At 41.5% G+C, this 27,900-nt stretch overlaps 1 protein-coding gene across 1 annotated transcript; it reads right to left on the bottom strand.

Moving 5' to 3' along the window:
• Nucleotides 1–618: 618 nt before the first annotated feature.
• MALSU1 (mitochondrial assembly of ribosomal large subunit 1) lies at nt 619–26,160 on the bottom strand. Its single transcript, XM_055420579.2, has 4 exons — nt 25,870–26,160; nt 24,501–24,679; nt 2,454–2,535; nt 619–830 (listed from the first exon to the last, which is right to left on the bottom strand). The coding sequence occupies exons 1-4, from the start codon at nt 26,123–26,125 to the stop codon at nt 643–645; spliced, it is 705 nt and encodes a 234-aa protein (XP_055276554.1). The 5' UTR covers nt 26,126–26,160; the 3' UTR covers nt 619–642.
• Between the last annotated feature and the right edge of the window lie 1,740 nt (nt 26,161–27,900).

Genomic DNA, 27,900 nt, shown 5'->3' with positions numbered 1-27,900 from the left:
ATACAGAGTGAAGTAAACCAGAAAGAAAAACACCAATACAGTATACTAACGCATATATATGGAATTTAGAAAGATGATAACAATAACCCTGTATGTGAGACAGCAAAAGAGACACAGATGTATAGAACAGTCTTTGGGACTCTGTGGGAGAGGGCGAGGGTGGGATGATTTGGAAGAATGGCATTGAAACATGTATATTATCACATGTGAAACGAATCGCCAGTCCAAGTTCAATGCATGATACAGGATGCTCGGGGCTGGTGTACTGGGATGAACCAGAGGGATGGGATGGGAAGGGAAGTGGGAGGGGAGTTCAAGATGGGGAACACATGTACACCCGGGGCAGATTCATGTCAATGTATGGCAAAACCAATACAATAATATAAAGTTAAAAAAAAAGATTACACTGAGCAGATAGTTCAAGTGAAACACAGGGGCCAATGCAACTCCTAGGCAATTTGCTGGTCTCAGGAATAAAGACAATATATTTAATATAATGATTCGTGGCATGAAAATGAGCTCACTTACCTACAGTTTCCACGTGTCAGGATTAGAACCAAAGAGAATACCTGTTTTCCTAACAACCAACTAGGTTAAAAGAAGTGACTCAATCCAAACTTGAAATGACTCAATCAGTTCATTTTATTCATATTTAAACTCCACAGGAGTCAGAGATGAAGTGTCATCTTCTATTCCAAGAATGAAGTCTTCAGGTAAGGTCTCAGGTGCTATCTGAACTAACTGGTCATCATAAGAACGAAGGGTCCATAATTTTTCTAATTCATAGGTTTCTCTGGTTTCTGGAAGCATCAAATGAATCACCATGCTGCCTACCAAGGACAGATAAGAATCACAAGTAAAGAAGCAGTTCATTTACCCTTCTGATCTCACAAACCCGTGACAGTTTGAGCAGTGGTTCTCAGTGTGAACCCCAGATCAGCATTACCTGAGAACTTATTAGAAATGTAAATTGTGGACACCATCGAGCAAAAATACTGAAGTGATGCTATGCTGGTCTTAGTGTGTCATACACATGGTATATAATGTATGTAACACTACTTGTGAAAACCAACACAACCAAAGGTGGGATCTGTCAGGTTTCCATTGGTAGACAATCCAAAAGTACTGTAGCACTGGCAGAGTTTTATCCTGGACTATATTTTTAAGGATGCTGGCAAATAATCTTAGAAATACTGTCTCCTTCTGGAACAAAGAGAAAGTTTGCTTACAACAGTGGTTCTCAATCAGGGATTTCACTTTTTGTTTGTTTGTTTTCTGTCAAACCTCAACATGACTCAGCCATAGGTATACATATGTGAAACGAATCACCTCCCATCCCCCTCCCCATCCCACCCCTCTAGGTTGAAACAGAGCCTCTTTGAGTTTCCTGAGCCATACAGCAAATTCCCACTGGCTATCTATTTTACACATGGCAATGTAAGTTTCCATGGTACTCTCTCCATACCTCTCACCCTCTCCTCCCCTCTCCCCATGTCCACAAGTCCATTCTCTGTGTTTCTCGACTGCAGCCCTGTAAATAAATTCTTCAGTACCATTTTTCTAGATTCTGTATATATGCATTAGAATACGCTATTTTTCTTTCTTTTTCTGACTCAGTTCACTCTGTTCTAGGTTCATCCACCTCATTAGAACTGACTCAAAGGCATTCTTTTTTATGACTGAGTAATAGTCCACTGTGTATATGTATCACAACTTCTTTATCCATTCATCTGAATGGACATCTAGGCTACTTCCATGTTCTAGCTATTGTAAATAGTGCTTCAGGACATTTTTAATTTTCACCTTTACAGGGTGCAAAGAGGAGAAAGGATGCTGCTAAATATCCTACAACGCACAGTCCGGTGCTGTCTGGGGAACCTGGTACAAAATGCTGCTTGATGTTGCTACTGTTCTTGCTGAGGAACAAACTATGTTTAATCAACCCCTGAATAACTCTTAGCTCACAAGATAAGATTTCAGAGCCTGCGCGGTGCTACAGGTACTGTTTTTACCTTTGTATTAAGTACATTCTAGGGGTGTTACTTTGACACTATGTATATATTAATTCCCAAATCTGTTAGGTCTCCTAAGAATTCCAGTCTGCTTTTCTTATAATTCCCGGTGCCTAGAATGCCCTTCACCTTATCGGAGTTACTTAAGGCCAAGGTTCTATGTACACCAAGGGGCCTTCGACCGCTGTTGGGGATCTCTCCCATGTTATGTATCCTGTGTCTCCATCAGCTTTCTGACCTGTGTTGGCTACTTAATATACACTAGGTGAGATGCGGATTTCAGATGTGAAAAAGACCAAGCGGGTTAAAACCAAAGAAAAAACAACTATCAAAAACTTTTTGTGGAAAAACACCCAGACCATGATCCTTCTACAACTGAACATAGTTTGAGATTACTGCATTATCAATTATTTATCTGCAGAATGTGCTAAAGTAACTTACCGAAGTCCACACAGAGCCAGTCATCAGTGTCCTTCCCTTCGATCTTAACGTGAGGCTCACTTTTATATTTCAGGTGTTTGTACTGAAAAAAGCCAGGTCACATGTTACAGGGGAAGAGGTTGGGGGAAGTCTGTTCTTACTGAGGAGTCTTGGACTTATTTGGGAACATGCTTATTCATTCCCACAGCTATGCCAAACCTCTTAATAAACAGCTCCTCCCTTAAATCCTACCCACATCCTACAGCTCTCTCCTGAAGCCCAAACCATTATGATACACAATCAAAGTGCCTCTGAGGTAAACAAGCCTGAATTCAATATCCAGTTTTCACCAACTTCCTTCTGTCCATCACAGCTTCCCTTCACCCTCAGGAGGCAGATGCTTCTTCCTGTTTCAAGGCTCAGGCTATTCATATGCACCCCATATTTAATACAGCACTATTTACAATATCCAGGAGATGAAAGCAACCTATATGTCCACTCACAGATAAATGGATGAGATGTAGTACGTATATACAATGGAATAGTACTCAGCCATAAAAAGGAACGAAACTGGGTCATTTGTAGTGATGTGGATGAACCCAGAGTCTGTTAACAGAGTGAAAACAGGAAGAGAAAAACATCATATATTAACGTTAATATTCTATATTCTACAGAAAAAAGGTACAGATGAGCCTATTTGCAGGGCAGGTATAAAGAAGCAGAAATAGAGAAGAAATAGGTGGCTGGCTGCAGGGAAACAGAAGGCTAAAACTAATTGGGAGAGTAGCACTGCCATATACAAACTGCCGTGTGTGAAACAGCTAGCTACCAGGACGTTCCACACAGTATGGGGAGCACAGTTTTCAGTGTTTTCTGATGACCTAGATAGAGGGTGGGATAGGGGAAGTGGTGGTGGGAGGGAAGCACAAAGGGAGGGGCTATATGTATACATATAGGGGATTCACTTTGTTGGACAGAAGAGCTAACAACACTGTAAAGCAATTTTACTCCAAATAAAAATGAATTTCAAAACAGAAGATCAGTAATCTGGAGAAAAATTAAAAATAGATGTGTACCCAACAATCCTAATTCTGGATATATACCCTGAGAAAACTAATCAACAAGCAAAACCCACTATTTACAAAGAATAGCCAGGAGACAGAAGCAACCTATGGATAAAGAAGATGTACATGTATACAATGGAATACCACTGAACCATAAAAAAGAACCTGGGTCATTTTAATAAATGTGGATAGACTAGAGTGTCACACAGCAATGATCAGAAAATATCATATAACATATACATGAAATCTAGAAAAATGGTACATATGAACTTATTTGCAGGACAGGAATAGAGAAGCAGATGTGGAGAAAAGACATGTGGACACAGGGAAAGGGGAGGGTGGGATGAATAACATAACTCAGCCATAAAAAGGAACAAAATGGGGCCATTTCTAGTGAAAGTGTTAGTCACTCAATCATATTCGACTCTCTGACCCCATGGACTGTAGCCCACCAGGCTCCTCTATCCATGGAATTATCCAGGCAAGAATATTGGAGTGGGTTGTCATTTCCTAGGTTGCCTTCATTGCGGGCAGACTCTTTACCAACTGAGCCACCAGGGAAGACCAATTAACATAAAATATGGAATCTGGAAAAATGGTACAGATGAACTGACTTACAGGGCAAAAACAGATAAGTAGAGAACGACAAGTGGACACAGGCGAAGAGGAGGGTGGGATGAACTGAGGGAGCAGAATTGCTAATATATACACTGCCATGTGTAAAACACACAGCTAGTAAGCAACTGCAGTACAGACAGCTTAGCTCATGTTCCGCAGTGGCCCAGAGGGGTAGGATGGGAAAAGGGGTGCGTGGGAGGGAGGCCAGAGAGGATATATATATATACTTATAACTCATTCACAGTGCTGTATAGCGGAAACTAACACAACAATGTAAACCAAATATTCTCTATCACCATTATCTATGGGAAAAAAAAAACTTATGACCCAGCAATCACAACACAGGATGGATCTCTCACATCACCTAGAGAAAACCACAATTCAAAAACACACCTACCCCACTGTTCACTGCAGCACTATTTACAACAGCCAGGACATGGAAGCAACTAGATATTAATCCACAGATGAATGGGTAATAAGATGTGGTCCATACATACAATGGAGTATTCACTGAAGAACTAAACTGGGTCATTTGCAGTGATGTGGATGCACTGAGAATCCGTCATACAGAGTGAAGTATGTCAGAAAGAGAATCAAATATGATATATTAACACATGCATAGAATCTAGAAAAATGGTACAGAAGAACCTATATGCAGGATGTGACAGTCACAGAAGTAGAGAAGGGACACGTGGACACAGGGAGAGAGGAGGCTGAGACATTCTGGGGGTGTAATGTTGACATATACACATTTCCACTAGAGTGAACCAGTAGTAAACCAGTGAGCTTGTGGGAAGCTGCTGTACAGCTCGCTTGGTGTTTTGTGATGACTAGCGGGGTGGGATAGATGGGGTGGTGGCTGCAGGGGGGCACAAAGGGAGAGGACCTATGTATATATATAGCTGATACACTTTGCTGGACAGAAACTAACAATATTGAAAAGCAATTATAAAAGGATCAGTAATAAAGAAAAAAATTAAAGATGGTACTACCGCACAACCCAGCAACCCCACTACTGGGAATATAATCTGAGAAACCGTAATTCACCAAGACACAAGCAACCCCAATGCTCACTGCTGCACCAATAAAATATCCAGGACATGGAAGCAACCTAAATGTCCATCCAGAGATGAATGGTAGGATAGTGTGGTACATATATACAAAGGAATAGTACTAATAAAATGGACAAAATTGACTCATTTGTAGTTACATGGATGGAACTGGAGCGTCACAGTGATGTAAGTAGGAAAGAGAAAAATGAGTATCATATTAGCACATATACATGGAATGTGGAACAATGGTACAGGTGAACCTATTTATAAGGTAAAAATAGAGACACAGAAGTAGAGAATGGACATGTGGACACGAAGGGGAGCAGGGGGACAAATTGGGAGAGTAGTATTAACACACATACACTGCTATGTGTAAAAGAGACGGCTGCTGGGAAGCTGCTGCACAGCGCAGGCTCAATGCAGTGCTGTGTGATGACCTGCAGAAGTGGGACTGGGTGGGTGGGATGGGAGGGAGGCTCAAAAGGGATATATGTACACACATAGATTATTCTCCTTTCAAAGATGAGAAATTTAGATTTAAACACCATTTTGGCAGCACTATATAACTTTTCAGTCTATAATAGACGTCCTTTTCATTCAGTTCTAAGCAACTGGCATTTTCAGTGATTTGCCCTTCATCCACATGTTGCAAAGCTATGTGTACACAAATATGCTTACACACCTTGTTTCGAACTTTTTCTCTTGACTTCAGGGTTAATCACGCTGGGTCAAAGACCACGGCAGGCATGAAATGGATTGCTTAAAATTTAGTTCAGCTTCCCATATATGGTCAACTTTTTACAGTTGCACAGATTTTTAGAGAAGAATCAGTCTGTCTCTTAGTACAAATATGCAGAACGCTGCACCTAATTTGAACCTGTCAATACCATTAGAGGTATTCTTGGAATTACACCTCATATTTCATACCTTGTTTGACATCCTTTTTACTTCATATCTTGTTTTTATTCATTTTTTGCTTGATGTTGCTTTTTTTTTTTTAATAAAATACAGATTCCCTTATATTTTTTTCCTGCTAGGTCAGAAACTAGATTATACACATATTCTTAATCAATACTTTAGTTGCATCTAATATTGAGAAACCTAGGACAGAAATGGTGTGTATCTCTTTACCAGAGATAAATACCAGTTGGAATACCAGACCACCTGACCTGCCTCTTGAGAAACCTGTATGCAGGTCAGGAAGCAACAGTCAGAACTGGACATGGAACAACAGAATGGTTCCAAATAGTTAAAAGGAGTACGTCAAGGCTAAATTTAACTTATTTAACTTATATGCAGAGTACATCATGAGGAATGCTGGGCTGGAAGAAGCACAAGCTGGAATCAAGATTGCCGGGAGAAATATCAATAACCTCAGATATGCAGATGACACCACCCTTATGGCAGAAAGTGGAGGAACTAAAAAGCCTCTTGATGAAAGTGAAAGAAGAGAGTGAAAAAGTTGGCTTAAAGCTCAACATTCAGAAAACTAAGATCATGGCATCTGGGCCCATCACTTCATGGGAAATAGATGGGGAAACAGTGTCAGACTTTATTTTTGGGGGCTCCAAAATCACTGCGGATGCTGACTGCAGCCATGAAATTAAAAGACGCTTACTCCTTGGAAGGAAAGTTATGACCAATCTAGACAGCATATTAAAAAGCAGACATTACTTTGCCAACCAAGGTCCGTCTAGTCAAGGCTATGGTTTTTCCAGTGGTCATGTATGGATTGAGAGTTGGACTGTGAAGAAAGCTGATCGCCGAAAAATTGATGCTTTTGAATTGTGATGCTGGAGAAGACTCTTGAGAGTCCCTTGGACTGCAAGGAGATCCAACCAGTCCATTCTAAAGGAGATCAGTCTTGGGTGTTCATTGGAAGGACTGATGCTAAAGCTGAAACTCCAATACTTTGGACAGCTCATGCAAAGAGTTGACTCACTGGAAAAGACTCTGATGCTGGGAGGGATTGGGGGCGGGAGGAGAAGGGGACGACAGAGAATGAGATGGCTGAATGGCATCACCGACTCGATGGACATGAGCTTGAGTGAACTCCGGGAGTTGGTAATGGACAGGGAGGCCTGGCATGCTGTGATTCATGGGGTTGCAAAGAGTCGGACACGACTGAGCGACTGAACTGAACACATATATGGAATCTAAAAAAATTAGACATATAAACATATATGCAGGTCATGAAAAGAGTTGCAAAAATAGAGAACAGACATTTGGACATGCATGAGGGGAAGGGTAAGAATAATTGAGACAGTAGCCTTGCATATATACACTACCATGTGAAAAATACCTAGTAAGTGGGAAGTTGCTGTAGAGCTAGAGACCTCAGCTTGGTGCTCTGTGATTTCCTAGAGGGATGGGATAAAGGCGGTTGGGGGTGGCAGGGAGTCACAAATGGAGGGGATTATGTATAAATATAGCTAACCACTCTGTTGGACAATATAAACTAACAAAACATTCTAAATCAATTAGAGTCTAGTTAAAAATTCAAATTAAAAAAAGTGAAAGAAGATCAGTAATCTTAAAAAGAAATTAAAAAGAACTACCATATGCCCCAGCAATCACATTTCTGGGCATAAAATCTGAGAAAACAATCATTCAAAAGGGCATATACACCCCGATGTTCAATGCAGCACTATTTACAATATCCAGGACACGGAAGAAACCTAGATGTCCATCCACAGATGAATGAATTAAGATGTGGTACATACATACAATGGAACATTATTCAGCCATCAAAAGGAATGAAACTGGGTCATTTGTAGAGTCTGTGGATGGTCCCTGACTCTGTCATACAGAGAAAACTCAGAGAAAAACGAATATGATATATTATCACAAATATATAGAATCTAGAAAAATGGTACAGATGAAACGATTTGCAAGGCAGGAATAAACACACACAAATAGAGAGCGGACATATGGACATAAGGGAAGGGAAGGAGGGGATGCACTGGGAGAGGAGCTTTGCCATATATACACTGCCATGTGTAAAATATGAACAGATAGCTGGTGGGATGCTTCTGTGTGCCACAGGGAGTTCAGCTGGGTGCTTTGCAATGACAATAGGGGGCTGACACTGGTTGGGGTGCAAGGAGGCTCAAAAAAGGAATATATGGACACAAATAGCTAATTCTTTTTATTCTGAACAGCAGAAACTAACACAATATTGTAAAGCAATTATACTCCAGTTAATCTTGAAAGAAGATTAAAAATGGAACTATCATATCACAGCAATCCACTACTGGTATATACCATGAGAAAACCATCATTCAGCAAGTTAAGGCACCACAACGCTCATTGCAGAACTAATTACAAAAGTCAGGAAATGGAAGCAGCCTAAAGAAAAGTCAGGAAATGGAAGCAACCTAAAGGTCCACCCACAGATGAATGGATAAAGAGGTGGGACGCATACAATGGAATATTACTCAGCCATTCAAAGGAACAGAACTGTGCTATCTGCAGTGATGTGGATGGACTAGACTCTCAGAGTGCAGTCAGAAAGGAAAATTAAGTAACACATATTAACACAAATATATGGAATCTAGAAAACTGGAACAGATGAACCTATTTGCAGGGGAAAAATAGAGATGGAGAAGCAGAGAACAAATATGTAGACACAGGGAAGGGGAGGGTGGGACAAACCGGTAGAGCAGCATTGCCATACACACTACCATGTGTAAAATACACAGAGGGAAGCAGCTGTACAGTACAGGGAGCTCAGCTCAATGTTCAGTGATACCCCAGAATGGCAGGATGGGGAAAGGGTTGTGTGGAAGGGAGGCTCAAGAGGAAGGGGATATATGTATATTAATAATTCATTCACATTGCTTTACAGCAGAAAATAACACTCAAAGTTTACTCCAGTTAAAAATAAATTTAAAAAAATAGAAAACCATTATTCAAGGGAAAAAAAAAAACCACCTAAAAACAGAATTGCCATATGACCCAGCAATCCCACTAATGTGTATATACCCAGAGAAAACCACAATTCAGAAAGACACGCACTACTATGATCACTGCAGCATATTCACAATAGCCAGGACATGGAAGCAACCTAAATGTCCATCCATAGACAAATGGTTAATGATTTATATAAAGGAGTATTACTCAACCCCCAAAGGAAGGAAATTGGGTAACCTGTAGTTTGATGTGGATGGACCTAGAGTCTGTCACACAGAGGGACGTAACTCAGAAATCAAGTATCATATATTAACACATACGTATAGAATCTAAAAAATGATACAGATATAGAATCTAAAAATGATACATACAGGTCATGAATGGATTTGCTTAAGTGGAGAATGTCACACGGACACGTGGAAAGGGATGGGTATGTCCAATTAAGGAGAGCAGCATTGTCATATATACAGTGACATCTGTGGGAGGTTGTTAAACAGCACTTCAGCTCACTGCCTCGTGATGACCTAAAGCGATGGGACAGAGGGGGTGGCAGCGGGAAAAATGCACAAGGTTGGGTATATATGTATACATACACCTGATTCACTCTGTTGCACAGCAAAACATAACACAACAATGTAAAGCAACTGTAGTCCAATTTTAAAATAAACTCAAAAGAATTTTTAAAAGATCAATAATGCTGGACAAATAAAACTAACCAAAAATAGAAGTACCATATGCTCTGCTGCTGCTGCTAAGTCACTTCAGTCGTGTCCGACTCTGTGTGACTCCATAGACAGAAGCCCACCAGGCTCCCCCATCCCTGGGATTCTCCAGGCAAGAACACTGGAGTGGGTTGCCATTTCCTTCTCCAATGTGTGAAAGTGAAAAGTGAAAGTGAAGTTGCTCAGTCGTATCCAACTCTTAGCAACCCCACGGACTGCAGCCTACCAGGCTCCTCCATCCATGGGATTTTCTAGGCAAGAGTACTGGAGTGGCTTGCCATTGCCTTCTCCGACCATATGCTCTAGGAATCCCTTACTGGGTATGTATCCTAAGAAAACTGTAATTCAAAAAGACACACGCACCCCAATGTTCAGTGCAGCAATATTTACAATGTCCAGGACATGGAAGCAATCTAGACGTCCATCCACAGATAAGGATTAACAACTGTGGTATGTACATACAATGGTGTATTGGTGGTGGTTTAATCACCAAGTTTTGTACACCTCTTGCAACCCCGTGGGCTGTAGTCCACCAGGCTCCTCTGTCCATGGGGTTCTCCAGGCAAGAATATTGGAGTGGGTTGCCATTTCCTTCTCCAGGGGATCTTCTGGAACCAGGGATTGAACCCGGATCTCCTGCACTGCAGGCAGTTTCTTTACCAACTGAGCTACCAAGGAAGCCCATATAATGGTGTATTACTCAGCCAAAGAAAGGAACGAAATGGGCATTTGCAGTGATGTGGATGGACCCAGAGTTTGTCATACAGAATGAAGTGAGAAAAACAAGTATCATATATTAACACATATGTTTGTAATATAGAAAAATGGTACAGATGAACTTATTTGCTGGGCAGGAATAGAGAGGCAGACACAGAGAAGGGACATGGGGACATGGAGGAAGGTGAGGGTGGGATGATTTGGGAGACTAGTGTTGACAAGTACACACTGCCATGTGTGAAACAGATAGCTCTGCTTCAAGCTCTGTGATGATACAGAGGTGAGGGACTCAGGAATGGGGTGGGTGGGGCACTCGCAATATATGTATATTTGTAAGTCATTCAGAGTGCACACATCGAAAACTAATGCAACAATCTAAACCAATTCTACTCCAACTAAAATATATTTTAAAAATTAAATAAAATACCAGTTTTCATTAAAAAAAAAAATCCCCTAAAAACAGAACTATCTTTTGACCCAGAAATCCCACTACTGGGCATATAACCTAAGAAGACCATAATTCAACAAGACACACTGACCCCAATGCTTAATGCAGGACTATTTACAAAACCCAGGATATGGAAGCAACCTATAGGTCCATAAACAGATGAATGGCTTAAGAAGGTGGTAGGCTTCAGATTCAAGATGGTGGAGTAGAAGGATGTGCACTCATCTCCTCCTGCGAGAGCACCAAAATCACAACTAGCTGTTGAACAACCATCGACAGGAGGACGCTGGAACCTACCAGAAAAAGATACCCCACATCCAAAGACAAAGAAGAAGCCACAGCAAGATGGCAGGAGAGGCACAAACACAACAAAATCAAATCCCGTACCTGCCAGATGCGTAACCCACAAACTGGAGAACAATAACAGCAAAGAAGTTCTCCCACTGTTGCGAGGGTTTAAACTACACGTCAGGCTTCCAAGCCTGGGGACCCAACAGAGGGCCTGGGAATCCCCAGGTAATTTCACTGGAAAGCCGAAGGGATTCAATTTCAAGACTTCTGCAAGACTGGGGCGGGGAAGAGACCTGCCTTAGAAGGCACAAACAAAACCTCGTGTGAACTAAGACTCAGAGGAGAGGAGCAGTGACCCCACAGCAGGCTGGACCAAAACCACCTGCTAGTGCTGGAGGGTCTCCTGTGGAGGCGTGGGTTGGCAGGGGTTCATCACAGGGACGGGCGCACTGGCAGCAGCTGTCTGGGAAGGTCCCCCTTGGAGTAAATAAACCCACTTGGGGGTCACTATTAACCTTACCATAGAGTCCACAGACCTCAGGGCTGGGTTGCTTCAGGCCAAAAAGGTATCAGGGAGAGAGTGCAACTCCATCCACCAGCAGATAGTTGGATCTGAGCAAGACCCAGTTTTTCCCCACCACAGTCCCTCCCATCAGGAAGCTTACACAAGCCTGGCCCCCTCCACCAGAGGGCAGACAGAAGAAGCAAGAATCATCACAGTTCTACAGCAACTAAAACAAAAACATTACAGAAAGTTAATCATGATGAAAAAGCAGAAAGTTACATCCCAGAAAAAGGGACAAGACAAAACCCCCCAAAAAACAACTAAATTAAGTGGAGGTAGGCAACCTTACAGAAAGAGAGTTCAGAATAATGATAGCAAAGATGATTCAGGATATCAGAAAAAGAATGGAGGCAAAGACTGAGAAGATGCAAGAAATGTTTACCAAGGCCTACAAGAACTAAAGCACAGACAGAGATGAATAATACACTAGAAGGAATCACTAACAGACTAACTGAGGCAGAAGAACGGATAAATGACCTGGAGGACAGAATGCAGAAATCACTGCCACAGAACAGAATATAGAAAAAAGAATGAAAAGAAATAAAGACAACCTAAGAGACCTCTGGGACAACATTAAACGCACCAACATTAGCATTACAGGAGTCCCAGAAGGAAGAGAGAGAAAGGACCTGAGATAATAGCTGAAAATTTCCCGAACATGGGAAAGGAGATAGTCAACCAAGTCCAGGAAGCAGAGTCCCAGGCAAGATAAACCCAAGGAGGAACACACTGAGACACATAGTAATCAAACTGACAAAAATTAAAGACAGAGATAAAATATTAAAAGCAATGAGGGAAAGACGACAACATACAACGGAACTCCCGTCAGTCTATCAGCTGATTTCTCAATAGAAACTCTACAAGCCAGAAGAGAAGGGCAGGATATAGTGAAAGTGAGGGAAGGGAAGAATCTACAACCAAGAGTACTCTATCCAGCAAGACACTCATTCAGATCTGATGGAGAAATCCAAAGCTTTCCAGACAAGCAAAAGTTAAGAGAATTCAGCACCACCAAAGCAGCTTTACAACAAATGTTAAAGAAACTTCTCTAGGCAGAAAACAAGAGAAGGAAAAGACGTACCTACAGAAAATAAACCCAGGACAATTAAGAAAACAGTACGAGGATCATACATATCGATAATTACCTTAAATGTAAATGGATTAAATGCACCAACCAAAAGACATAGACTGAGCAGATGAAAACATGTGCATGTATGCACTTCCACTTACCACATCACTCCGCTTGAGTTGCCCCAAATTGTATGTAATTATTTTATATTGTTAGGTTAATCATGCTCCCATTATAGTTTGCAATTGTAATTATCTTTTATTTTTTGTCTGGCTATTGATTGTGAAAACTGATAAATATCTTTCAATATTGTGATTATGTAACTATTACTCATTTAAGTGTATCATGATTGGTCAACAGAAAAATAATAGAATTCTATATCACCAAAATAACCATTTAATAGAAAACCTTATAATCACTTTTTAAAATCCAAATGCATATCAAAATTATCTTGGAATTTTTTGAAAAATACAAATGCCCAGGTAATGCTGTATTTTGGTCAGAGTTCCAGGTATGTTTCTAATAAGCAGCCTTGTTTAAAAACAACTGGACTACACGAGGATCTTTTGTCCAATTTATTTCATTTTTTATATTTCATTTTCAGTGCTCCCATTTCATTTAGTTTGTTTTCCACTTTTTCCATCTCTTTTTTTTGGATGTTCTTTCTCAAGGCTTTATCAAGCATAGAAGAAAAGCCCTTGTGTGTATGTGTTTGTGTTTGTGTATATATATATATATATATATATATACACACACATACACAGATAATATGTATAATTATATTTTACAAAACTTGTAAGTTTTGCCTAACTAAAAAATTTATCAAATTAAAACCTACATTTTGATTCCACTTGTTTGACTTAGTATAAACAGAATGCTAGATTTCTAATAAAAAAAAAAATAGATATCCAAAAAGTAACAAAGGTTCACTATACAGCACAAAGAACTGTAATCAATATCTTGTAATAACCTAAAATTGAAAATAATTTCAAAAATAATATATGTATAACTGAATCACAAGAAAAAAAGAATTCTACTCTTTGAAATTTAGTACTGTTTATCTTTTTGCCAGTTTTTCTAAATGTCCTATGAACATCTAATAACAATGTATGAGATACACAATTTTAAATATATTTGTGTAGGATATAAGACTAATACAAATTAATATAAATAGAATCATATTTTAAATTATTAATGACATCATTCAAAATGCCTTTATTCTTATTTTTTCTGCACTTGATAAAATATTCTCTGAGAAATGTTAATACGTCTCACTATGACTATATATTTTTTTCTTTTCCCTTCTATTTTCTTCTGATTTTTGCTTTATGTATTTTTGTTTCTTTGTTATTAGGTGTCTAATGGCTTATGATGTCTATCTTCTTTGTGAATTGTACCATTTACCATTAAGAATATTCATCTTTGTTTCATTTAAAAATAGATAATCATCCCCAAAAAAGATGTGGGGTGTGTGTGTGTTTGTGTGTATACATATATGTACACAATGGAGTATTATTCTGCCATAAAAAGGAACAATATTGGGTCATTTGTAGTGATGTGGATGGACCTTCACTCTGTTATACAGAGTGAAGTCAGAAAAACAAATACCATATATTAACATACAGATATGGCATGCAGAACAATGGTACAGATGATCCTATCTGCAGAGCAGAAATAGAGACGCAGAAGTAGAGAATGGATACGTGAACCCAAGGGAAGGGGAGTGTGAAACAAATTGGTAGAATAGCATTGCTACATAAACATCACCATGTATAAAATACATAAGTAGTGGGAAGCTGCGGTGCAGCACAGGAAACTCAGCTCGATGCTCTGTGATGACCCAGATGGGTGGGGGGGAAGGGATATATGTATACTTATAACTTACTCACACTCTTGTACAAAAGAAACTACATAACACTGTAAACCAATTTTACTCCAATTAAAAAGAAATTTTTAAAAAAAGACCATTATTCATGGGAAAAAACTAAAAATAGAACTATCACATAACCCGGTGACCCCACTACTGGGTACATACCCAGAGAAAACCATAATTCAAAAATACACACACATCACAATGTTCACTGCAGCAGTATTCACCATAGCTGGGACATGGAAGCAAACTAAATGTCCATTCACAGATGAATGGATAAGCAGATATGGTTTACACACACACACACACACACACAAAATGGAATATTACTCAGAGATATAGAAGAATGAAATTGGGTCATTTGTAATGATGTGGATGGAACTAGAATCTGTCACACAGAGAGAGTTAAGTTAGAAAGAGAAAATCAAATATTGTATATTAACACATATATGGAATCTAGAAAAATGGTACAGATGAACATACGTGCAGGGCAGCAAAAGAGTCCCAGAAGTATTCACCAGACATACGGACATGGGGGAAGGGCAGGACAGGATGACTTTAGAGACAAGCACTGAAATATATACAGTGTCACGAGTAAAACAGGCAAGTAGTGGGAAGCTGCTGTATAGCCCAGGCAGCTCAGCTCAGGGCTTTGTGATGACCTAGAGGGGTGGTGGGACAGAGGGCATGGCAGCGAGAGGGAGCCCCAAAGGGAGGGTATATATGCACACATATAGGTGACTCACTTTGGTGGACAGCAGACACTAACGACATTGCAAAGCAATTGTACTCCAATTAGAAAATAAATTAAAAAAATAAAAGATCATTAATGTGGTAAAAAAAAAATCTAAAAATAGAACTACTATATGCACAAGCAATCCCCCTACCAGGTATATAATCTGAGAAAACCAGTTAAGTCAAAAAGATATATGCACCCCAATATTCAACACATTATTTACAATATCCAGGACATGGAAGCAACCTAAATGCACATCCACAGATGAATGGATAAAGATGTGGTATGTATATATACACAAGGGAATATTACTCAGCCATAAAAAGGAAGATCATTAGGTCATCTGTAGCGGCATGGATGGACCCTCAGTCTGTCATACAGAGTGAAGTCAGAAACAAAATAACAAATACTGTATATTAATATTTGTACAGAAGAATGGTACAGATGAACCTATATGCAGGCAGGAATAGAGTCACAGGAGTAGTGCCCAAACATGTGGACACAGGGGAAGGGGAGGGTGGGACGAACAGAAAGACTAGCACTGCCATATATATGTAAGACAGATAGCTAGAGGGTAGCTGCTATAAGGCACAGGAAGTTCAGTTCAGTGCTTTGTGATGGCCTAGAGGCGTGGTGTGGAGAAGGCGATGGCACCCCACTCCAGTACTCTTGCCTGGAAAATCCCATGGAAGGAGGAGCCTGGTAGGCGGCAGTCCATGGGGTCACGAAGAGTCGGACACGACTGAGCGATTTCACTTTCACTTTTCACTTTCATGCATTGGAGAAGGAAATGGCAACCCACTCCAGTGTTCTTGCCTGGAGAATCCCAGGAATGGGGGAGCCTGGTGGGCGTCTGTCTATGGGGTCACAACTGAAGTGACTTAGCAGCAGCAGCAGCAGAGGCATGGTGGGATGACGGAAATGGTAGTGTGAGGGAGGCGAAAAGGGAGAGAATATATGTATATATACAAGTGATTCACTTTGTTGGTGAGCAGAAACTTACATAAAATATAAAGCAATTATATTCCAATTAAAAAAGAAAAGATCATTACTCTTGGGGGAAAAAACTAAAGATAGAACTAGCATATGACCAAGCAATCCTACTACTCGGTATACACCCATAGAAAACTTTAATTGAAAAAGACACATGAGGCTTCCCTGGTGGCTCAGTGGTAAAGAATCTGCCTGACAGTGCAGGAGACATGGGTTCCATCCCTGGTCTGGGAGCATCTCAGGTACTTCATCGTGACTAAGCCCGTGCACCCCAACAATTGAGCCTGTGCTCTGGGGCCCAGGAACCACAACTGCTGGGCCCACATGCTGCAACCACTGAGGCTTGAAGCCCACAGGCCCTACAGACAATGCACTGAGAAGCCCATGCACCCCAACTAGAGAGTAGCCACTGCTCACCACAACTAGAGGAAAGCTCACACAGCAAAAAAGACCCAGTATAGCCAAAAATAAATAAATAAAATAGTTTTAAAAAAAGACACATGGTGCCCAATGTTCATTGCAGCACTATTTACAAAAGCCAGGATATGGAAGCAACCTAGATGTCCAGCAACAGATGAATGGATTAAGAAGATGTAGTACATACATACAATGGAATATTATTCAGCCACAAAATGGAAAGAAACTGGGTCATCTGTAGTGCTGTCGATGGTCCTTGACTCTTAGAGGGTAACAGGCAGGAAGGCCAGGGGTCTCCAAATGGAGGAAATAGGATGCAAGTGTCAGACATTTTTTCTCTCTGTTAAGCAGCAGGAGGAAACAAACTACTGGTGTTATATTTTTTCCCCTTCTCTATACAAATTTAAAGAGTTTTCTTTTAAAACTCTGTGTTGCCATGACGACACCTTGTTCCACCTGAACTTAACTTTTCTCAAACCTTGAGCTAACCAATGCATTTTCCTTATGGAAATGTTTGTCTTAAGCTATGTTAATGAACTACATATTTACCCTAGACTCTGCCTTCAAGTCGGTTCCACCTAATACTCAGAATGCTTGACAAACCTGTATGTTTTACTCATACACTGTTCTCCTAATCTATGTTAAAACTAAATATTTACTTGGAAACCTGCCTTTCTTCAAGATTCATGTCAATCGTTTTATGGCCCAGGATGATTTATCTGGTGCCAATGTTATTTCAAAATGCATGTTGTGGGTGAGGGGCCTGATGCCACTCTGAGTTTTGAGACATCTCCTTTCTATAATTAACAGCTTGCTAGTAGCTGTATAATATCCAGCTAAAGACTAGTAGGTGGGCACTCTTTCTGCCCCCTTCTGATGTCTATGTCAGAAGCTTTCTCTATCTCTTTTATACTTTAATAAAACTGTATTACACAAAAGCTCTGAGTGATCAAGCCTCATCACTGGCCCTGGATAGAATTCTTCTCCGCCAGAGGCCAAGAAACCCAGCGTCTTTCATGGTTCACCAACAACCTTTCATACAGAGTGAAGTCAGAAAGAGGAAAACGAATCTCATATATTAACACATATACATGGAATCTAGAAAAATGGTACAGTTGAACTTATATGCAGGTCATGAACAGAGTTGCAGAAGTAGAGAATGGACACATGGACACATGGGACAGGCAGAGTAAGACCAGCTGGGAGGGCAGAATTGCATAAATACACTGCCATGTGTAAAACAGCTAGCTAGTGGGTAGTTGTTCAGTTCACTGCTTCATGATTACCCAGAGGGATGGAGGGGGCTGGGGTGGGAGGGAGGCCCCAACAGACTGGGATATATGTATATATAGGTGATTCACTGTTGGACAGAAGAAATTAACACATCATTTTAAAGCAATTATATGCCCATTAAAAAATAAACAGAAGATCGTTAATGACCAAAAAATCTGAAAACAGAACTACTATTTGCCCTAGGAATCCCTTACTAGGCATATACCCTGAGAAAAGCATAATTCAAAAAAAAAAAAAAAACACGCACCCCAATGTTCAATGCTGTACTATTTACAATAGTCATGGAAGCAGTCCAGATGTCCAACAACAGATAAATGGAATAGGAAGATGTGGTACATACATACAATGGAATATTACTGAGCCATAAAAAGGAAGGAAGTGAGTCAGTTGAACTGAGGTAGATATATCTAGAGCCTCTCATACAGAGTGAATAAGCCAGAGAGAGAAAAATGCGTATCATATACGCCTAATTAGAATCCAGAAATATGGTACCGATGAACCTATTTGCAGGGCAGGAATACAGACACGGATATAGAGAAAAGACTTGTGGTCACAGTGGGGGATGGGGACACAATTCATCACAGGGGGATGAACTGAGAGAGTAGCATTGAAATATAAGCATTACCCCGTGTAAAACCGACAGCTACTGCGAAGTTGCTATAGAGCACAGGGAACTTAGCGCCACGCTTTGTGGTGACCTAGAGGGGTGGGACGGAGGCTCAAGAGGAAGGAGATACGTTACACGTAGAGCTGAGTCTCTTTTTTGGATAGCAGAAACAAACACAACACAATAAAGCGACTATACTCCAACTAAAAAAAAAAGAAAAGGAAAGAAAACCTATGCAGAGCACTGCTTTACATAAATCATAGCCAAGATCTTTTTTGATCCACCTCCTGGATTGATGAAAAGAAAAATAGAAGACACATGGGATCTAATTAAACTTAAAAGCTTTGCACACCAAAGGAAACCATAAACAAGACAGAAAGAGAACCTTCGGAATGGGAGAAAATATTTGCAAAGGACACAAGTGACAAAGGATTAATCTCCCAAGTACGCAAGCAGCTCATGCAGTTCAATATGAAAGAAAACAAACAATACAATCAAAAAATGGCAGAAGACCTAAATAGACATTTCTCCAAAGAAAACATACAGATGGCCAACAAACAGGAAGAGATACTCAGCTTCACTAATTATTAGAGAAATGCAAGTCAAACTACAATGAGGCATCACCTCACACTTCAGAATGGCCATCATCAAAAAATCTACAAGCACTAAATGTCTAAGAGGGTGTGGAGAAAAGGGGACCTTCTTGCACTGTTGGTGGGAATTTAAGTTGACACAGCTACTCTGGAGAACACTATAGAAATTCCTTGAAAAACTAAAACTAGAACTACTATATGACCCAGCAGTTCCACTACTGGGCACATAACCTGGTAAAACCATAATTCAAAAAGATACATGCACCCCAGTGTTCACTGCAGCACTGTTTACAACAGCCAGGACATAGAAGCAACCTAGATGTCCAGTGACAGATGAATGGACTAAGATGTGGTACGTATATACAACGGAATATTCAGTTCAGTTCAGTTGCTCAGTTGTGTCTGACTCTTTGCGACCCCATGAATCACAGCACGCCAGGCCTCCCTGTCCATCATCAACTCCCGGAGTTCACTTACTCAGTCATAAAATGGAGCGAAACTGGGTCTTAGTGATGTAGATGGACCCAGAGTCTATGATACAGAGTGAAGTAAGTCAGAAAGAGAAAAGTAAGTATGGCATATTAAGGTGCATATGTGGAATGTAGGTGAACCTATTTGCCGGGCGGGGACAGAGATGGAGGTGTAGAGAACAGATGTGTAGACACATGGATGGGGGGGCAGGGGGGCTGAATTGGGAGATTGGGACTGACATGTATACACTACCATGGGTAAAGGAGATAGCTGGTGGGAACCTGCGGAAAGGTTCCCACCTGTGTAGGGAGCTCATCTCAGGGCTCTGTGGTGACCGAGAGGGGTGTGATGGAGGTTCAAGAGGGAGGTGATATACTGTATTCTTATAGCTGATTCACTCAGTTGTACAGCAGAAAGCAACACAACACTGTAAAGCAATTAGACCCCAATTAAAGAAAAAATGAAATTATCGTTAAGGGGATGGGGAGAGGGATAAATTAGGCGACTGGGCCTGACATATAGACAGTACATAAAATAACTAACAGCAACCTACTCATAGCACAGGAAACGCTACACAATACTCTGTAAAGACCTAGAAAAGAGTGGATATATGCATATATGGGGCTTACCTGGTGGGAGAAAAAACTGCAGATCAATATACTAGCAAACCAAATTCAATACCACATTAAAAGAATAATACGCCAAGACCACATGGGATTTATTTCTGGAAAGTAAGGATGTTTCCACGTGAAAATCAATCAATGTAATAAGCCATATTAACAAAATGAAGAACAAAAACCATATAACCATCTCAAATACATGCAGAAAAACCATTTAACAAAACTCAGCACCCTTTCATGAGAAAAACGCAACAAAGATTTTAAAAAAACCTCCTCAAGATAATAAAGGCCATATATGAAAAGCCCACAGCTATTAGCTATCATCAAACTCAATGACAAAAAACTGAAAGTTTTCTCTCTCAGATCAGGAACAAGACAAGAATGCCCACTTCTGCCACTTTCTATTCAACATAGTACTGGAAGTTCTAGCCATGGCAATTAGAGCAAGGGGAAAGAAAAGAAAAAAGTAACCAAACTGGAGAGGAAGAAATAAAACTATCTCAGTTTGCAGATGACATGATCTTATACCATAAAGAAAACCATGAAGACTGCACCCAAAAAAAACCTGTTAGAAAAAATGGATTCAGAAAAGTTGCAGGATATGAGATCAACATCCCCAAATCAGTTGTGCTTCTGTATACTTAAAAAGCAACCTGAAAGGGAAATGAAGAAAACAATCCCATTTGCAATAGAATAAAAAAGGATAAAGTACTTAGAAATAAACATAACCAAAGGAGCAAGACTTGTACACTGAAAACTACACAATGCTGCAAAGATGACACCAGCAAATAGACACCCTGTGCCCAGGAACTGGAACACAACATTGTTAAGACTATCTACAGATTTAATACAATCAACCCCTATAAATCCCACAACTTTTTTTTTTAAACAGAAACAGAAAAAAAATCTATCCTAAAATGTGTATGTAAGCTAAAGGGACCCCCAAATAGCCACAAACAATTTTCAAAGGAAAGAGCACAGTTGAAGATCTCAAGCTTCCTAATTTAAAAACTTATTATACAGCTACAGTAATCAAAACAGTGATCAAGAGAGACTTACAGACCAATTCAATAAAGAGCCCATATGTTCAAATGTTTTCTCAACAAGGGTGCCAAGTCCACTCAACAGGGAAAGACAGTCCTTTCAACAAATAGTGTTGGGAAAACTAGATACCTACATGCAAGATCTTCAGTTCAGTTCAGTCGCTCAATCGTGTCTGATTCTTTGCGATCCCATGAATCACAGCACGCCAGGTCTCCCTGTCAATCATCAACTCCCAGAGTTCACTCAAACTCATGTCATCGAGTTGGTGATGCCATCCAGCCATCTCATTTTCTGTCGTCCCCTTCTCCTCCTGCCCCCAACCCCTCCCAGCATCAGAGTCTTTTCCAGTGAGCTGGCCAAAGTATTGGAGTTTCAGCTTTAGCATCAGTCCTTCCAATGAACACCCAGGACTGGACTCTCAAGATTCTTCTCCAACACCACAGTTCAAAAGCATCAATTCTTCGGTGATCAGCTGAAATTACACCGTCTACTAAAACTAATTCAAAATGTACCAAAGATTTCAACATGAAACCTAAAACTATACAACCCTTACAAGAAAACAGTGGAGGGACTTCCCTGGCAGTCCAGTGGTTAAGACTCAAAGCTTCCACTGCAGGCGGTGTGAGTTCAATCCCTGGTCAGGGAACTAAGACCCCACCTGCAATGCAACACAGCCAAAACAAAGAAAACATGGTGGAAAAAGCCTCACAACACTGGATTTGGCAATGATTTCTTGGTTATGAGACCAAAGGCAAGAACAGAAAAACTAAAAAACTTTTGTGCATCAAAAGACACTATCAGAGTAACAAAGCAACCTATAGAACAGGAGAAAATATTTGCAAATCACATACATGACACAGGGTTTATATCCAAAATATGCAGAGAACTCCTGCAACTTCACACACACACATACACAAGATCAATTAAGACATGGACAAAGGACTGTATTCAAGCACTTCAAATGGGCTCATAACCATGTGAAAAGATGCTCAACCTCATTAATTATCAGGGAAATGCAAATCAAAATCAGGAGGACTCCTTCATGACCCTTAGACTGTCTCAGACAGTAAAGAATCTGCCTGCAATGCAAGAGACCCAGGTTCGATCCCTGGGTAGGGAAGATCCCTTGGAGACAGTAACGGCAACCCACTCCAGGATTCTTACCTGGAGAATCCCATGGAAAGAGAAGCATGGCGGGCTACAATCCATGGGGTCAAAAAGAGCTGGACACGACTGAGCAAGTAACGCTTTCACACTTTCAGACTCATTTATCAACAAACCGGAAAATAACAAGTGGTGAGAAATCTGAACACCTATGCACTGTTGGTGGGAACATCAAGCGGTATAGCTACTATGTTAAAGAATATGACAGTTCCTCAAAAAATTAAACATAGCATCACCATGATCTGGCAATTTCACTTCTGAAATTAAAATCAGGAACATGAACAGATACTTCTCCACTTATATTTATAGCAGCATTATTCACAACAGTCAGAAGGTAGAAGCAACCCAAATGCCCACCATTTGGGTGGATAAGATACAATATGGTATACACATACATCAAAATAAATATCCACCCTTAAAAAGAAGAAAATTCTAACACACGCGACAACACAGAAAAACCTTGAAAAATAGTATGCTGAGTGAAATAAGCCAAAAGGGCAAACAGAGTATGATTCTACTCAAGGAGGTACTTATTAGTGTAGTCAAGTTCAGAGACGGAAAGCAGAATGGTGCTGCCAGGGGCTAGGGGAAGGAAGAATGGGGAGTTCTGGTTTAACGTGTACAGGGTTTTCTGCAAGATGAAAAATGTTCTGGAGATGGGCAGTAGTAACTATCCTACAACAATGTGAATGTAACTAATGCCACTTAACTGCACACCTAAAAATGGGTAAAATAAGTTTCATGTTATATCCATTTTAGCACAAACAAGAACAACAAAACTTTCTTGACTTTGCCCTTTTCTCCCTTCTCACCTAAAATTTTTGTAAAAGTCATTTCTATTCCCCTCCCTTGCTCTTCCACATAAACTTTCACTGAAAAATCTCTCATTCTTTTTACATCTCCAAGTTCGATGGTCACTTCTAAGTCTCACTTACTCTATTCTACTATTATATCTGACAGAGACCCTAAGGTCCTTTTCCCTCCATGACCTCCTAGTTCTCTTTGTCTCTCCAACTACCCCCTTTTTAAGAATCTTCCTTTGTTCTTCCCTGTTGCACCAGGGTTTTGTTCTCAGTCTCCTTATACCACTCTTCTCTAAGGCAATCCCAGCTACTCTTTTGGTCTTAACTGTCCCCTCCATGACTAATATTCAACAGGGTGAAAGAAGTAGGTTTCCCTCTACAGTGGTATCAGAATCAGCTTCCAAGTATATTTTCTTCCTCACTCTGATTCCTATTCAGTCTAGTTGGAAAATGAACTACCTTTTCTTTCCTCAACTTATGATTTTGGAAGACAAGAACTAAATCTTTTCATCTGAATTTAACTCTAGGCTAGCACTATCCAACAGAACTTTTTGCAACTGCGGAAATGTTTTATATTTGCACTGTTCAGTACAAATAAGCCACATAGGTGGCCACCAAGCACCTAAAATGTGGCTAGTACAGCTGAAGAACTGAAATTTTTAGTTTTAATTTATAATTACAGTCACATAGGGCTAGTGGGTAACTGGACAGTTTTGCTCTAGAAATCCTTCAGTAATGCTGTATTCTAGTGAGCCTCAGGTTACTTTAGTACTTTTTTTCCTTGTCACAGAAACAAGAATATGAAATAGCCTGACTCACTAAGGTTAGATATTGGTCCTTATAACTTTCACCATCAAAGAACATAAAACACTTGTGCCAATTCTGAGTTTCTCATATAATCTCTGTGACAGGTTTAGTTTTCAAGTGCGGTTGTTTAGTCTGATGCACTGACACTATCCCATTAAGCTAAAGATTTCAAAGAAAAAGAAAGCATCCTACCATTTTCACAATGTAGTAGGCCATGGCATGCAAGTGTCGAGTGGAAGTGCCACTACCAATCACAAAGTAATCTGTATATTTCATTTCTGGAGGAACTTTGATGACACAAATGTCTTTTGCATTTTCTTGCCTCAGAAGTGAAACCAGCATATCGATGTCAAACTTGGGACCAGCGTGATCTGAAACGCACAAAGATTTGGTTGTGTCAGGTGGCCAGCTGACAGCGAAACTGTTCTTCTGGGAGAGTGTTCAGATCTGAAATGTTTTGTAAAACAACAGGGCCCACGCCTCCTGGAAGTTGAACCTGGGCTCTGGCTTCATATAGCACTGCTCAACTTTTCTGGGAAGGTGCCCAGGTCACAGACACTCACCACATCTTTTCCTATTAGCAAATGCAAGTAGTACCATACACCAGCAATAACGGTTTCTGTTCCAGTCCTTAAGGAAACAAGTAACACTGCTCAAGCAGAGAACTGCTACACAAAGAGAGGAAAACAGAAGCACAATTTGGGGGGGGGGGGTAATACCCTGGGACATACTAAATTGAATTCCAGCCAGAAAGGGTCACAGAACTAGCACTGGGAACTGAAAGGGCTCTTAGGTAGTACCTGGCCCACAACCTTCATCTGAGAAACTCAGACCTAGCCAAGTATGTGTGACCCCAAATCTACCAATCTGAGGGCTAGAAGTTTAACAGCAATTCTCATTCTGAACTCTCAAGTTTTCCTTACAATGCTATTTCGGTCATGTAACAACTGTTACCTGTGAAAATCTTTTTCCCCCCTCTGGAGATTGAGATACTTGGCTTGTCACCGTGATGTGACACCGTGTCACCGTGATGTCACCGTGATTATAGCTTCTGGACTTACAGTTCTCTTAAGCTTTAAAGTTGCCTCCCAAGGCGCTAGACTTAACCTCTCCCTCTCTTCTGTCACAGGTGTGATCTGTTTACCATCTCTCAAGCGTCTAAAAACTTACACAAATCAGAGGCCCTTAAATTGGCCATATCTCCTATTAGCGTTTCTGACTGCACCCTTTAGCCCTCAGCCCCCAGCTCCTCCTCAGAATTCTCACGCCCCAACACTCTTGACAAGTCCATTTCTCGGGACCCTAGGAAGAGAGTGAAGGGAGACGAGGACGCTGAGGGTGTGATGCCAAGAGTCCGCCGTGGCTATTCGGACGGACGCCTGGGGTTTCGGAGACTGATTCAGTTCATCTCTTGGTCTCACTGTGAAATGCAAAGCTGGTGCCAACAAACTTTGCAGGCCCTTCCGGTTCTGCTTTGTAGAAGTTTTGTGACCCCAAAAAAAATGCAGAGAGGCGAATTCAGCATCCACGAAGGACCCGCCTCCCCACTCCTTGCCCGTACCTGCGGTGCTAGACTCCGGGAGTCCCTCGCCGGCTGTCCCCTCCGCCTGCTCCTCCAGGCCTGGCCCGCCGTGCAGGCCGCGCGCTCGGTCCGGGGCCAGGCAGGCCCTGCCGAGTGTTGCCCTCGCCGTAGGCCTTCCCACGGCCAGCAGCCGAAGCCGGGGCCCGTCACCAGCCGCGGGCCACGCGCGGGGGAAAACGACCCTGCGGCACAGCTGCGCCCCGAGCCGCCGCGCCACAAAGCTGCCGGGCCCCATCGTAATAGCCTTGCGTCGACTCACGGGGCGGGGCTTAACAGGGCTCGTGCAGGTGTGCGGCTTTCGATTGGCTAGGTCAATGCGGCTGGGCACGGGAAATTGACGTCAGGAGCGTGGGCGTGACCAGAAGGTGGTCCGTGGGCGGAGTATGAAAACCAGGAAGGGGAGGAGGATGGTACCCCAAGAGTGACCCGGAAAAATTAAGGTATTCAGTTCAGTTCAGTCGTTCAGTCGTATCCGACTCTTTGCGACCCCATGAATCACAGCACCTTTGCAAATGACAAACTCAGACCCACTCTGTGAAACCTGCTTTAAACATTGAGATACCTCCCCTGGCTCTCTCAGATGGTTCTTCCAAAATCCTTCATCCCTTTGTTCATAAATGTCTTTAACATTTACCATGTTTGATTGGATGATAACCCATTGGAAAAGACTTAGATTTCCAGCTCTTCTGTTTAGTAGCAGTGTGAGACTGAAGTCAATCTCCTTGAGCCTTTTATCACTTCCTCTCAGTGCTTTTTCTAGCACCAATAAAACTGCTGACATGATCCCACAACATTTTGGACTTTCAAATACAAATATATGATATGGATGTGTGAGTGTGTGTGTGTGTATGTGTGCGCACGCTCATTTGCTCAGTTGTGTCCTACTCTTTTGTGACCCCATGGACTGTGGCATGCCAGGCTCCTCTATCTGTGGGATTTCCCAGACAAGAATACTGGAGTGGGTTACCATTTCCTAATCCAGGCAGGCCTGGCGTTCTGTGATTCATGGGGTCGCGGAGAGTCGGACACGACTGAGCGACTGAACTGAACTGAACTGAACTGAATCCAGGCAATCTTCCCAACCCAGGGGGACTGAACCCGTGTCTCTTGCATCTCCTGCATTCATAGGCAGACTCTTTAACACTGTGCCACCTGGGAAGCCCCATATGATACGGAGGACATTTACTGTACTCATCCTCTCTCCTTCTGTCTGGAAGCTCCTGAGGGGCAGGGACTATTCACCTTTCCCCTCCCTGCCCTCGCCCTGCGCCTGGCACTGGAAACCTTGGTGAGCATCCTTGAGAAGACAGTGAATCACAAGTCTACTGTATGACTCACTGTATGGGTGGGTGACCCACTGTATGCAAGCTGCACATTAAGAAGAAAGTATACTCTTCATTGTGAGGATGAGTACATGTAGGACTGGTAGCCTTCAAGTCCCTCTCAATTCCTGTCGGCTGTGGGAGAAAAGATAGCCTCATTGCCTGCCAGCACCCAGGAAACCGAGGGAACAATCTGGGTGCTCAGAGGCCCAGCTGTGGAGTGAGCAACAGTTCTGAAATCTGCGGAAAAGACCCGCCTAAGCCAAGAGAAGGGAATGTGAGCCTGCACTTTGGCCCAACAAACAGGCTCATTGGAAAAACGGTGGAGGAGTTTCTTCCCACAGAGGAGCCTCCTCCTTGAGTGGCCCCTGGCAGGCGGGACTCTGTGATTCCCTTAAACCACAGGCTTCATGCTTCCCGGGTCGCCAACAATTCATCCCATTGCAAACCTCGACACCCACTCCAGGTTGCACTCGCCTCCTTGCAGCACGGAGGGCATGGCTGGCAAATGAACAGAAAACATCTGAGCAGCAGGCAGCACAGACTCCGCGCTCTGCGGGGAGGCGGGGCGAAGAGAGCAATGAGTCCCTGTCACCGAACTGCTGCTTAAATGGATTTCCCTCTTCCAGTCAGGAGACTACGAAAAGAAGGACAAAGTAATTTTAAATAAAAATACACAAAAATAGCA

Source organism: Moschus berezovskii, chromosome 3, assembly GCF_049115385.1.
Source record: "Moschus berezovskii isolate FMDL1 chromosome 3, NW_MosBer_1.0, whole genome shotgun sequence".
Classification (NCBI taxonomy): domain Eukaryota; kingdom Metazoa; phylum Chordata; class Mammalia; order Artiodactyla; family Moschidae; genus Moschus; species Moschus berezovskii.
This window is presented reverse-complemented; position numbering and strand designations above follow the sequence as displayed.